This window comes from Miscanthus floridulus, chromosome 8, assembly GCF_019320115.1.
Source record: "Miscanthus floridulus cultivar M001 chromosome 8, ASM1932011v1, whole genome shotgun sequence".
NCBI classification, from domain to species: domain Eukaryota; kingdom Viridiplantae; phylum Streptophyta; class Magnoliopsida; order Poales; family Poaceae; genus Miscanthus; species Miscanthus floridulus.
Genome location: NC_089587.1, coordinates 60763546 through 60776561, shown reverse-complemented (window position 1 = coordinate 60776561; position 13016 = coordinate 60763546). Strand labels below are relative to the sequence as shown.

Below are 13016 nucleotides of genomic sequence, written 5' to 3'. Positions count from 1 at the left end.
AGCTAAAATAATCTGAAACTAAAAGCCAAATGACATGTTTTTTTTAGCTTTTTGTCACGTTTCTCCAATAGCCTCTGTTTGTACTAAAATAGAGAAATTGGGTTAGACCAGCTTTATTTTAACCAGGTTTTCGCTCAGTTTGTGTAGCTTCTCAAGAAAACATTTTTATGAGTATTCGTGTGCTTTTGTGCCGACCATCGAATTCCCCTGCTAATCACCCTTCCACGTGGTCATTAGGCATCCCCATGCGCTCTATCCTCCGGAGCAAGTATAATAAGGGTGGCTAAATGCTGAGGTGGAGGAGAGAGGAGAGAAGTGGGCTGTAAATTTACAGTCGGCTTAGGCACGAGAACCAAAAAAATTTGTGAGAGAAATAAATGGACCATATATTAATAGTGAAGAGCTAACTGTTATATGGGTGAGCTGAGAAAAGGCTGCAAAGAACCTTACAACTAGGAGTCGGCTATAAATATTAGCCTTGCTCTGAGTGATTAGTGACCATGCGGTTCAACAGTGACAACGTATATCGAGATTCACCCACATCCAATGTAATCACTGTCTTGCAACAGTAAGCTAGCGAGGAGAGACTCGTGAAAAAAAAAGAGAGCGTCGCTGCTCTCGTCCCATGCGCGCCGCTTCCCTCGCCGGCTCGCCTCTCCCATGCCACTCGGCTCTCGTACGGCGTTGACCCTGCAGTGGGGAGGCTTCCTCGCGCCTTCCGCTTCGGCATCGACGACATTGATTCCAACATCATAACCAAATAGATGGTTTAGGGGGTGGTGTTTGGTTCATGACTAAACTACAGGGGCGTTACATCGGGTGTTTGATACTAATTAGAAGAACTAAACATGAGCTACTCATAAAACTAATTACAGAAGCCATGACTAATTCATAAGACGAATATATTAAGCATAATTAATTCATCATTAACATATGTTTACTATAGCACCACCTTACCAAATCATAGATTAATTAGACTTAATATATTCGTCTCGCAAATTAGTCTCAATCTGTGTAATTAGTTTTATAATTATTCTATGTTTAATACTCTAAATTAGTGCCCAAACATTCGATGCGACAGAGAGTAAACTTTAAGAGGAATGATCCAAACATGCCCTAATCTATTGCTCTGTAACAGGTAAAGGTTGGAACGATCTCCATTAACGCTTCCTTCCCTTTTGCTGAACTATAGAACGCCTTGAACACTACCGTTTGCATTTAGGTTGGCACGGACAATGTTTTTTTTTTTTTTTTGAAAAGCTGACCACCATGGGAACTTGGGAAGGTCCGGGACTTGCGTGGAAGTTAAGAGTTTGTGGATGTTCCTTGTTTTCCCTCATAGAATTCATCTCGCATTCAGAAAAGCTACTCGCCCACTCTCCCTTTTGATTTTAGGTAAAATAAAAAGTGCTACTCTCCACTCCCCCCTTGTGATTTTTGGTTAGATTTGAAGTAGGATTGAGAGAGTTATTAAGTTTAAAATCCATGCTTTGGGCACTTAATTTTTTTCTCAAACCAACGGAATAGCACGGTAAAATGGTGGCCGTAGAAAGTGGATCAGGCAACGACGACCTCCCCCATCGCTATGAAGATCTCCGTGCTCCAGCGGTGTTTTATTTTGAAATCTTAATGAATAAGAATTGGAGTAACTGTATCTATAATCTATCATAATAAGCGTGTATATATCTTTCATAATAAGCATGGAGAACGGGTGGCTTGTAGAGGTGTCTTCCTAAATTCTCTACGTGTAAAGTTACAATATTTACGTCTAAATATTTTTGTGCCTAGTAACAGAAGAAAAAAAATTCTATTAAGGTTTAAGGTTGTATTTTAATTTGATACAAACTTTACCAGATATTATCATATTATTGTCAATATTAACTTATATATTATGCATGCTTGGTCATCATAAAATAAAATATAGCTTTTAAAATTTTATAGACAGAGAAAAAATATATATAGATGTACATTTTCGTTTCCATTTCGCATTAACGTTTCAAGGTGAACTGGTAATTTCGCTCCAAAGAAGAATATAATACTGAATATATAAATAACAATAACTTCAAGGCGAACTGGTGATTCCACTCCAAAAAGAATTAAAACTAAAATATCATAATTGCTGTTATATATTTTAGCACATCACTACATCAGTGTGTACATATATTTAATTGTTTGTTGCTCCTATATGTCAAAAACATTCGAGCATATGTCCTTGAGTCCAGTTCGATCTCCAAGCCAAATCAAAAGAGAGCTTGAAATTTTAATCATTTCGTTGTCCTGGTCGGTTCGCTGCTCTAGCAATGGCTTGATTTTCTAGTTCACCCTAAAGACGAACACATTTGCTCCTCAATTGGTTACTCTGTACTTCTGCAGAAGCAAATGTTCCAATTAATTTCATTAGACAGAAAATGTTGACAGTAAGAATCAACAGATGAGTCCTATGGAGAGCTGCTACAAAAAATTGCAAGTCAAATTGAATAAGTTTATCTCCCTCTGATGGAATTTGCATAGTATGCCTTCTGGTTCACATTGTTACATTGTGTTTGCTAAAAGATTTTATGCAGATAACAACCAGAGCTTATGTCTAACGTGTGAATAAATTTGAGACAATGTACCTTGACGGTGTTAAGTAGAACTTTGGCTTCATTGTTGTTGTTGAAGTGATCACGAACAGGCTGCAAAAGAAAAATTAGTGAGTTAAACCTACAAGTATGAACCAGGACTGAAAAAAATGCACAGTAATAGCTTCTTCCTAGACAAAGGAAGATCCAGCAATAAACAAGATGACAAGTTAATCCAAAACTACACTAGTAAGAAACAAGACCGATGATGCAGCAATAAAAACAGCCCACAAATTCATTGTCAGGATAGCAGCTATTGCAACTTCAAAGGCATCACAGTGCAAGACATGAAAAAGACAAAGATTGCAAATATACAAGCTTCTGACCAGAGAAAGACTGAGATACTATATAGAAAAAAAAAGTAAGATCGAGTGAAGTGAAATTTTTACCTGCAAAATTTCATTTATTGCTTTTGCCAGTGCAGGTTTGACATCGGCAGGATGCAAAGCACCAGTCTCGTAATCAGAAATTAGTTCATCCATGCTTGTAAATGTCCTGTTTGAAAGCAACCGCTTTAGAAGTCCATCAGAGATAATAAATCATGTCATGTTGGAAATTCAATAATCTAATTGCTACATAATTAATTGCATGACCACAGGTGTCAGCCAAATATAAATAATGGTGGCACGGAACTATATATCTCCCTGGTTCCACCACATTATTGACGGAAAAAAAAATTAGCAGATGAGATAAAAATATTACTTGTTACCACCATTGCTTTCCTTACGGATGACCTCAAACCTTCCAAACCAAGGGAAAACAATGTATTTAATGTACTCCAAACAAGGATTCCCCTCAACAATTTTGGGAGGGCAAAAAGCTTGCTTTATCTTCACATTAACTTGGGCCTGCAACAACAGCGAAGCTTATGAAACTATATTATCCTAGAAAGAAAGATGGGTACAACACATGCATGATGCTACTTAGCTACTATTCAAGATCAAACATTTAAACAGTCAGGTAATATAGACAAAACAGAGAGCAAAAACTAAATCCATAAGACAAATTTTAGATTGGAAGTTATTATTAGCTTATAAACATTGATGACTGATGTCTGTACTCCATCTATATTCTATCATGACTATTCATGAGCAACAAAAGACAATCCAAGCAAACTACAGATATAAAGAGAAATGATAATTCAATTCATTAACTAGAATAAGAAAATAAAACACACAGCTAATTAGCATGTAAGACTATGGTTAATCAGTTACAGCAACTTTTCATATATTAATGTAAACGGTGCATCACCCCCGTATACATATAGATGAACACAGCTAACAAAAGTCATGAACACCAGATTTTTAATATTGTGATACAGCTTTATTTTCTAGCAAGGAGATGAGAAACATATACGACAACTGTACAACATTCTAGCCAGGCAGTATCCTTCACCATGTTACCATCTCCACTGCCCCAAGCAAAATAGAGTTGAACCACTCTTGCGCAATCATTGATGCATAAAGCGATTTTGCGTTAGTCTCATTAATTTTCTAGTAAAATAATCAAATGATAAAGATGGCATTTTACTATTACACTGCATCATTAGGTGTCACAAGAACCAAGAGGATCAAAAGAATGTTGGTGAGGAAGAAAAACATTTCATGAGAAATATATTACCTCATCATCTTCCATAAAGATAGCTGAGGATGGATCACTCTTTGACATTTTCTCCTGGCCTTCTTTAAAACCAGGGAGCATATCTGCATTTCAGGTTAAGCAAAAAACACATGCTCCACAAACCAACAATGAACAATCACTTGTTATGAACTCCATCGCCGTAGACACATGACCATGATAAACACATATGTCCGAAAAATTTATTTAAAGGAAAAAAAGAGAACACGATCAAAATCACTAATCAGGATACGATGTGAAAGAATAATTGGTTTGTTCTTCCTTTTGATGTCATCGCAGTACTCCCTAGCTAGCATATTGACCTTCCTTTGGTCCATCCCCAACTGGCATATGTCAGCCTACAAAAGGAAAATGATAAGGAAAGGGATTTGTATACAGAATTATTTTTTTCTAGATTGAAGGTGTACGCATTGAAACATCAAAAGCCTTTCAGTCATCATTATTATGAGTAAATACAGTCAGAATGGAAATATCAAAAGCCTATCAGAACCCAAAGAGAATTCAATAAAATTTATTTCCAGATACCATGGAATGCAATAGCGCGATAAATACTTGCCTTCAAGAAAAATATATCAGCACATTGCATGCAAGGGTAGAAAATCTGGGCAGCAGTCAAGTCGTCCTGCTCACTTCTGCCCATAATTTGGCAGCATCTGCAAGTAAAGGAAAAATTGAATTACTTACACTTCATAATAAGCACATAGAGGGGAGGTAACCAACCATGTTTTGATGTTCATGCTCAAGCTTTCAAAGCGAAGAAGGCTTTTAATGGAAAACACAACATAAACACGAGCGTACCTCGTTATCCTTTTGACGTTGTTTTTCCGGGCAATGTCCATCACAATTGGCCAGTACTCATGCGCGCGGTTGTTGATCTCCTCGGAGGACCACAGGAACTCCACCCCGTCGAGGTTCATCCCCGCCGCTTTCCAAATCTCGATCATGTAGCGCCCGACCGTCTGGATTTTCTTGAGGTCACCTCCCATCTTGTTGTTGAGCTGCGCGAACCAGTCAGCGATCCAAATTTTCACCTTGCACCCGGCCCTGATCATCTTGTTGACGTTGATGGTTTTCACAATGCCCTAAGAATACAAGATAAGCATATGTCACGACCTTTTTTCTCCTACTGTTAAGCTTGCAAGATTCAAACAAAGATGCTTTTTTTTATGTGTATAATGCCGGGGAGGCGGGGCTGAAAGCAGAAGGTCGAACCTGAGCGATGTGCATGCGTCCGGAGGGCTCGAAGCCGTCGTAGCAGATGGGGATGGGCTTCTTCTCAAGCAAGCGTCTGAGCTCGTCCTCCTGGATGCATTCCTCCCCGATCCCCCGCAGCAGATCGAACCGTTCATCCAGGGTCATCGCCGCCACGCCCCCTGCCAGATCCTCGGCGGCCGCGGCAGCGACGGCGGCGGCGGCGGAAGAGGAAGAGGAGGCGCCAGGAGCCGCCTCGGCTGCCGGCGTGGAGTCCATGGCAGCGGCTGCGTCTGTGGAGGAGCAAAGGATTCGACGAGGTCGTGCCGGGAGACGGCGAGGAGGGGATGGCGGCGGCGGGTGGGTGTGCGTGACTCGTGAGGAGGAGAATTGAGATGGCGGCTTCGGGGTGCCGCGAAGGCAGCCAGGGTTTTGCTGGGGAACCGGGCCGCGTCAACGACAAGCGAGGCCCAATATCATCGTGGGCCGTTGTTGGTCAGGACCTGTGTTTCTGGTGGGCAGAGATTTCAGTAGGCCGTCTGTCGTCTCTGGCAATGCGCACTCGTGCAGGCCCAGCCAATTTTTGTTCAATGGAGAGTGCGTTCGATTTTTCATCGGCTTTATTTTTGATGAGATGAGATAGCTCGAAGCCTCGAACCACGAAGGGAATCCACCTGTGTAGACCCACTCTGCAACACAGGATTGCAAAATCACAGAAATATAAAAAATATAAAAATTCCATAGGAAAGGAATAGCAAAAAAGAGGCTTAAAAAGTATAGATAAGTTATAGATGTTTGGATACTCGTAGGAAAGCCGTAGGAATAGGAACGTTAGGAAGCACACAGTCTCATTCATCGATTGATTCAATTAACAGCGTGGAACTTTACCCCTTTCCATGCTGATTGTTTTATCCACTCGTTCTCAAGTCCATCGGTGTGTACTAACGTTGTGCCTTGATCCTACGCAAAGGAGAGGAAAAAATGAGGCTAGAGTGGATGTTTCCATTCCTATGAAATAGGTTCAAAAGCGTAGCGAATGAAAATTTCCTTTACCTTTCACATGCATCAATCCTGCAAACCAAAGGATTGTACAGTATATATTCCTATGGATTGCGGATTCATGTGTTTTCCCTTTGCAAATCATCCATTACAAAGGAGCGCACCCACAGTGGTTGCATCGACTTCTGGCAGAGCAGCCAACCACGTAAGCAAGTTGGTGGAGTCGTCTCATGGTTTGTTGGGTCCCACGGGCCATTAGAAAATCACAATTTACAAGTTATTTAATTAACTGTGGGTCCCATGTAGAATAAAGAAAGGCTCCCAGCCAATCAACATGCACGCCCACGGCTATTGCTCGGCCCGTGCTCTTTTTATATACTTTTTTATTGCGGATGATTCAACCCCGAGATATGAGTCGACTCCTTTCTCTCTCCTTCGTGATTCGGCTTCTCCGGTAGTTGCATCGATCACCTACTAAAATATTAGAAGCATATCGTATAGAGTATTCAGATACTAATAAAAAAATAAATTACATAATCCGTCAATACTCCAAGAGACGAATTTTTTAAGCCGAATTAATCCATCATTAGCACATGTTTACTGTAGCAAAACATTATCAAATCATGGACTAATTAGGCTCAAAAGATTCGTCTCGTAAATTAGTCGCAAACTATGCAATTAGTTTCATAATTAGTCTATATTTAATACTCCATACATATGTCAAATATCCGATGGGGCAGCGACTAAAATTTAGAAAGGACAACAAACACCCTCTTATTCAGCTGCCACATCGGATGAAGAGTCGGCCACTGGAGGATGAGAATGAGTCGGGTCAACTTATTGGGTCAGAAGGGATGGCATTATAGTATAGTCTAAAATAGGTCAATAAGATCAAAACCTATTAACCTAATGGGTAATATGGACCAACGTACTACTCGTTACATAACACTTTTTTCTTTCATTTGTTGGTCTTCTTCATTTTTTTTTCGAATAATCATAGTTGGTCATAAATAATAAGCACGTCTATGCTTGGAAGTACATCGAAATATATCATGTTTTAATTTAGAAGTGAAAATAGATAAAATGAAATCATGGTTCACTTGCAAACTTATTTAATTTAATGTATTGCTAATAATCTTAACGTGTCATCATGATACTTTTGTTGCATCTCATCTTTTCTATAAGTGTCGATAATATTCATGTATTATGATAGATTTTTTTTGGATCGCATAACCCATGGGACCAATGAGACCATAGCCTTAATGGCTCGACCCAAGCCCCTAAAATTAGCTTTGAGGCTATGGGGCTACGTCCAAGGCCAGGGCTAGATCAACCCATTCTCATCCCTACACCTATTTTAGGGATCTATTTTGTGGATCGTGGTAGCGAGTACGTAATAATACCTAGGCTTTCACTTTCTCACGCTCATATTTTTTTTATGAAACCCAATATAGACATAGGCGCTTACATATAAAGCATATACTCACCCCTCTAAACGCACTACCTACCCCTATAAAAACATCTAAAAGACTAAGCTGGACCAACAAATCTTGAGATTGATGAAGACATTATAGCGTCTCAGTACCGACGGGCATAACTGTGGCATGCCTTGCAATATAACGGAAAACAAACGAATCTAGTAAAATTAATTTCTCGAAAACGCAAGAGTTGCGCTTCAATATATTAAGAAGAAAACACGGGTCAAGAACCCAAACACACACAGTACACATGCTAAACTAAAGTTTTAGATCACATTCTCGCTTGCTAAACAAACAAGATGACCACACAACCAAACAACCAAGACACTCTAAGGTAAAGGTGTCGGGACAGTCAAGGAAGAGAGGCTTCGTGCACTTGCTATCTCCCAAAGACGTCATTCCTCGCTGGTAACACTAAGAGCCCTTGCAATGCTAGGAGCAGCTCCGTCAAAAAACACAAGAATTGCGGTGAGTCCAAAGAACCCAAGCACCTAGTACAACCAGAGAATTGAGACCTTTCTTTTGTTGTTCCGAAACAGCATGCCACAATCTGTCCTCTCAATCATCAAATACCAAATCAGTTGCCCGAGGAGCAAATTGCTGCAGCCCAACCTGACATAGCAAGGAATATCAGTATTGCCTTGCAAAGGGACAATATACTAGAAGATGAATAATTGTCTCTTACTCCTGATCGCACAAAGGACAACGTTTCGGGCACGGCAGACCTCGACGGGCAAGATGATCAGTCGTCCAACACCTGTCATGTACGACTAACCACAAGAAGAACTTGCATTTTCCGGGGGCCCAGGTCTTCCAAATCCGTTCCCATGGTCTAAACATAATTGATCCTTGAAAGAGATGTCCTAAGGGGGATAGGCACCACATATGAAAATCCTCCATTTCACGTTGTAAAGAGAAGTCCACGAGAAGATCCCAAAGACCAAGATATTCCACTAGTTCTCCAATCGATGAAGCTCTTCTTACATCCGAAATCCAGAGGTGTTCAGTGAGAGCTTCTGCTACCGTACGTTTCTTGATAGTTTTCTTAGCCACCAAAGAATGCAAACGAGGGGCAGCTTGCAAAGGGACATTTTTCTTAGTAAATAAATTTAATACTATATCTACAACTTCTTTCTTTTTAGGTTGACTTGTTTCATTGAAAAAACAAAAAAAAAACTTCCCTTCAAATAATTTTTCATCTCAATTTACCTCATCAAATCATAAATGTTAAGTACATAAGGACATTGACATGATAAACATAGTGGCATTGGCTCTCAATATTTTTAAAATCATATTATCTAAATATAAAGTGTTATATATTATAATTTCTAATTTTATGTCATCAATCTATAGAAGATTTACATATTCTAAGATAAAACAAAAAAAACTTGACTAATTTAAGAACACACATATATAGATTTATAGTTTTTTTTAAGAAATATATAGATTTATAGTTTTGATTGGATGAACTAAAAAAGTCAATTTGTAGTGTATAGTGAGTCCTAATTCTCAAGTAGTTTATCTCTTTGGCCAGCAAGGAGGTGTTTGGATCCCAAACTAAATTATGCTAGTAATTAGGTAAAATAACCTGGAGATGATGATCCAAACATCCCAAATTATAGGATGGATTATGAATGAATTATAATTATCCCATAATCTTTCTTCAACCTGTTTCTTTAGATTATAGGTCATTTGTACTTCAACTAATAAAAATTCACCTTTATAATCTTGGGATCAAAAGAGTCTAGATTATTATAGCCCTTGATCTAGATTATTAACATGTCGTCCATAATTCCAGATTACATCGTACGTAGTCTAGTTGGGATCTAAAGGAGCTCTAAGTGTACACGATGTGTCTATTCTGGCCAAGACCATGCATATTATTAGTGTACGTACGAAGACCTGATGAGGACAAAACACAACTAGTATTATTACAGCATGAACCAATGCATCATATTGCGCCCGGCCCGGCCGTACGTTTGCGTGGTTTTCTACCATGTGCATGCAACCGTTGATGGCACATTTGATTGAGAACATCAACTTCCATTCCGATCCTGTACTAATCCACTGCATTGCATGGATGATACATCACTTGAGCGCATGGTAAGCTCCAGATCCAGCAATGCCGCCCAGCGGAGGAGCAACTATGTAGACCCAGATCTTGGTGTACGTCCCTGTGGCGATCGCCGTTCCTAGCGTTCTCGCCGGATTCATCGACGACGCTCCGGTCGACTCCCTGCTCATATTGAGCCAACACATATACATAATTAAACATTTCAATTCATTGGAAACCTTATTAATTACTCGATCAATAAACAATAAAGCAATATTGGATCAAGGATTTATCTATCCGTTGCACGTACGCGGAGATGAGAGCGCTCATCATCACTGCCGCCCCAGCTCCCACTGCCACCAGTTCTTTTAGCTGCATGCATCAGAGATTATACAGTGTCAAAATTTGAAATGGAACGCAGCAAGATGTTTGTTTGAAACAGTTCACCGTGGTTAATTCCTCATGAATCTAGAAAAATCTTGTATGTCTTAGACGGTTGCATTTGAGAATTTACTGCTCTGGGATCGGTGGAAAGAGCGGTGATGACGAAGAGGAGGACGAAGGTGGTGATGAACTCGACCCAAAACGCCTCAAAGGCGCCGATTCTAGGCACCGTGGAGACAGTAGCGCCTAGGTTCACCGGATCATAGAGCGCCTTGGCCACGAACGAGGCCGCCGTGGATCCGAGGAGCTGAGCGACGACGTAGGGCACGAGGTGAGCTGGTGGGAGGTGGCCAAACACGGCCACGGTGACGCTGACCGCCGGGTTGAGCTGGCCTCCAGACACGTGGAAAATGGAGGAGACGATGACGACCACAGCCGTCCCCGCGGTCGCCGCCACGCCGAGCAGGCCCAGCGCACCGCCGTGCGCCTCATTCATGATGATCGCTGATAGCACGGTGAAGATGAGCAGGAATGTCCCCAGGAACTCTGCTACCACCTGGATCAAGCATGCATGCGTGCATCAACACGTTGGAATCATCATGGGTTGTAGGTATTTGAAACACTGTGGTAGTGACTAGTTGTGACTTAGTGATGAGCTCAGCTAGGGTTTGCACTTGTCATTATTACCTTCTTGATGAGTGCAAGTGTCATGCTCTTGGCGGAGACTGGAGGTGGATCATCGGATGCCTCGTTTTGTTGAAACCCTAGTGGCAGGATCTTGTTGGAAAGGAGACCTGTGGGGGATGAAGATTGATATCTTGTCATCGCTCGTGTTCTCCTTGTCCACCAGCATGGAAGCTGCTGCTGCTCCTGCTGCTGAAGGGATGCTCACTGAGTAGTCCATGGAGACACTCCTCCGACGGCCGTCCATTAGCAGTAGTTCTTCTATTCTACGGCTGCTCGCTAACTCAGTTGTATGTGTCAATGATGAAGAACTCAGGATGAGGAGAATGGCAGTGGGTATATATACATGGAGAGCCCAATATTATGTGATTGCTTTTCGGCTGACATGTATGGAGCATGCAAAGTGATGGATGCGATGCACCTGTTTAACACAAGGGCCAACACAAACAAAAACAAGGCCATGTTTAGTTCACCCCAAATTCCCAACTTTGACACTATGTAAAAAGAAGATTCTCCGTCACATCAAACTTGCGGTACATGCATGGAGTACTAAATGTTGACGAAATCAAAACTAATTGCACAGTTTGATTGTACTTTGCGAGACGAACGTTTTGAGCCTAATTAGTCAACGATTGGACAATTATTACCAAGTAAAAACAAACGCTACTGTAGCTACAGTGTATCTACATCAATTTCATCGGCGCCGAATCGGGGCAACTAAACACGGCCCAAATCAGCTGAGAATGAACTCATCAATCATCACGGGAAATATTACATTATTCAGAAAATAGCCAAATGGCACTACGAGATGCTCCATAGTCCATACTACCAACATTTTACCTGTTCAAACCATGAGAACGAAAATATATACTTTGTTTCTCCTTCCATGGGAATCTTGGTGATGTTTATTACTGCTTGATGCCGTACGTCTCCTTCGCTGGAAGCACATCCTGACATGCTGATAGACAACATTGTCCGGAGGCGGAGACGGATCGATTGCCTAATAATTTGTAAACGGGCAATGGGTTACTAGACTCTACTACTAATAACTAGTAGCATGTTGTCAGCTGGCGTCTCCGAGCTAATACAACGCACTGACTGCTGGCTGATACTATGTTTGAAAGTGCATGGAATACTTCAGTTATCACATCAGTCACGGCCGGCCAGGATCCATGCAGCTAGCAGCTTCAATCATCATATTCAATCATCATTTTTCGTCCTCTTGTAAATATAAGAGAGTTGATTCCTTTCAGTAATCATTGTTTTATATGAAGAAAATGTACTAATTCCGAGAGAAAAAAAGAATACCAGGCTTGGGCTGGGAATGGAAGACCAGAGACCAAGTCAAATTCCGGGCCAGGGACAGCAGGAACGCAAAAGGTCTACATGTCCTCTTCATGTTTATTACATGTTTGACCAGAGACCAAGTCAAACATTCGATCACAAACCTCCTGAACCAATATGTATAAGGCCAGTTTCAGTGGGAAGTTTCATAGCACAATTACCATGAGAGCCACATCAGCTTTTGTGTTGGTAACTGAGTCGATGGGTTTCATCCTAATGAAACTCCATTAAACACTCTCTATCTATCTCTTCATATTAGCATGCCAAGTCATCAGATTTGTTGACGTGTCGCAATATTAAATGCAAATGAACTCAGATGAAACTCCCATTGAGACCGGCCTAAGAGATGACAGCATCCAGTGTTATATATTATATTAATTAACACAACTGTACGGAAGAACCCTTTGAGAGCCGAAGACGTTAAGGCAAAAATGGTCATTACAAACAGGTAAAAAAAACCCAGCAATTTTCTAAAGAGTAAATTGCATTAGCATTCCTCAAACTTGTTTGGTTCTATCATCTCGATCTCTAAACTCACAAATCGCTCATTTAGGTTCTCGAACTTGTTCGGCTGTATTATCCCGGTCTCTAAACTTGCAAATCGCTTGATTAGGTCCTCAAACT

The 13016-nt window shown here is 40.8% G+C and overlaps 1 protein-coding gene and 1 pseudogene across 1 annotated transcript; both read right to left on the bottom strand.

The window, feature by feature from the left end:
* Positions 1-2076: 2076 nt before the first annotated feature.
* LOC136472256 (tyrosine--tRNA ligase 1, cytoplasmic-like) lies at positions 2077-5847 on the bottom strand. Its single transcript, XM_066469985.1, has 9 exons — positions 5472-5847; positions 5058-5341; positions 4816-4912; positions 4492-4597; positions 4242-4324; positions 3324-3469; positions 3011-3116; positions 2616-2675; positions 2077-2367 (listed from the first exon to the last, which is right to left on the bottom strand). Exons 1-9 carry the CDS (start codon positions 5727-5729, stop codon positions 2347-2349), a joined length of 1161 nt encoding a protein of 386 aa, XP_066326082.1. The 5' UTR covers positions 5730-5847; the 3' UTR covers positions 2077-2346.
* A 4168-nt stretch (positions 5848-10015) lies between these two features.
* LOC136469175 (aquaporin NIP3-3-like) lies at positions 10016-12447 on the bottom strand (annotated as a pseudogene).
* Between the last annotated feature and the right edge of the window lie 569 nt (positions 12448-13016).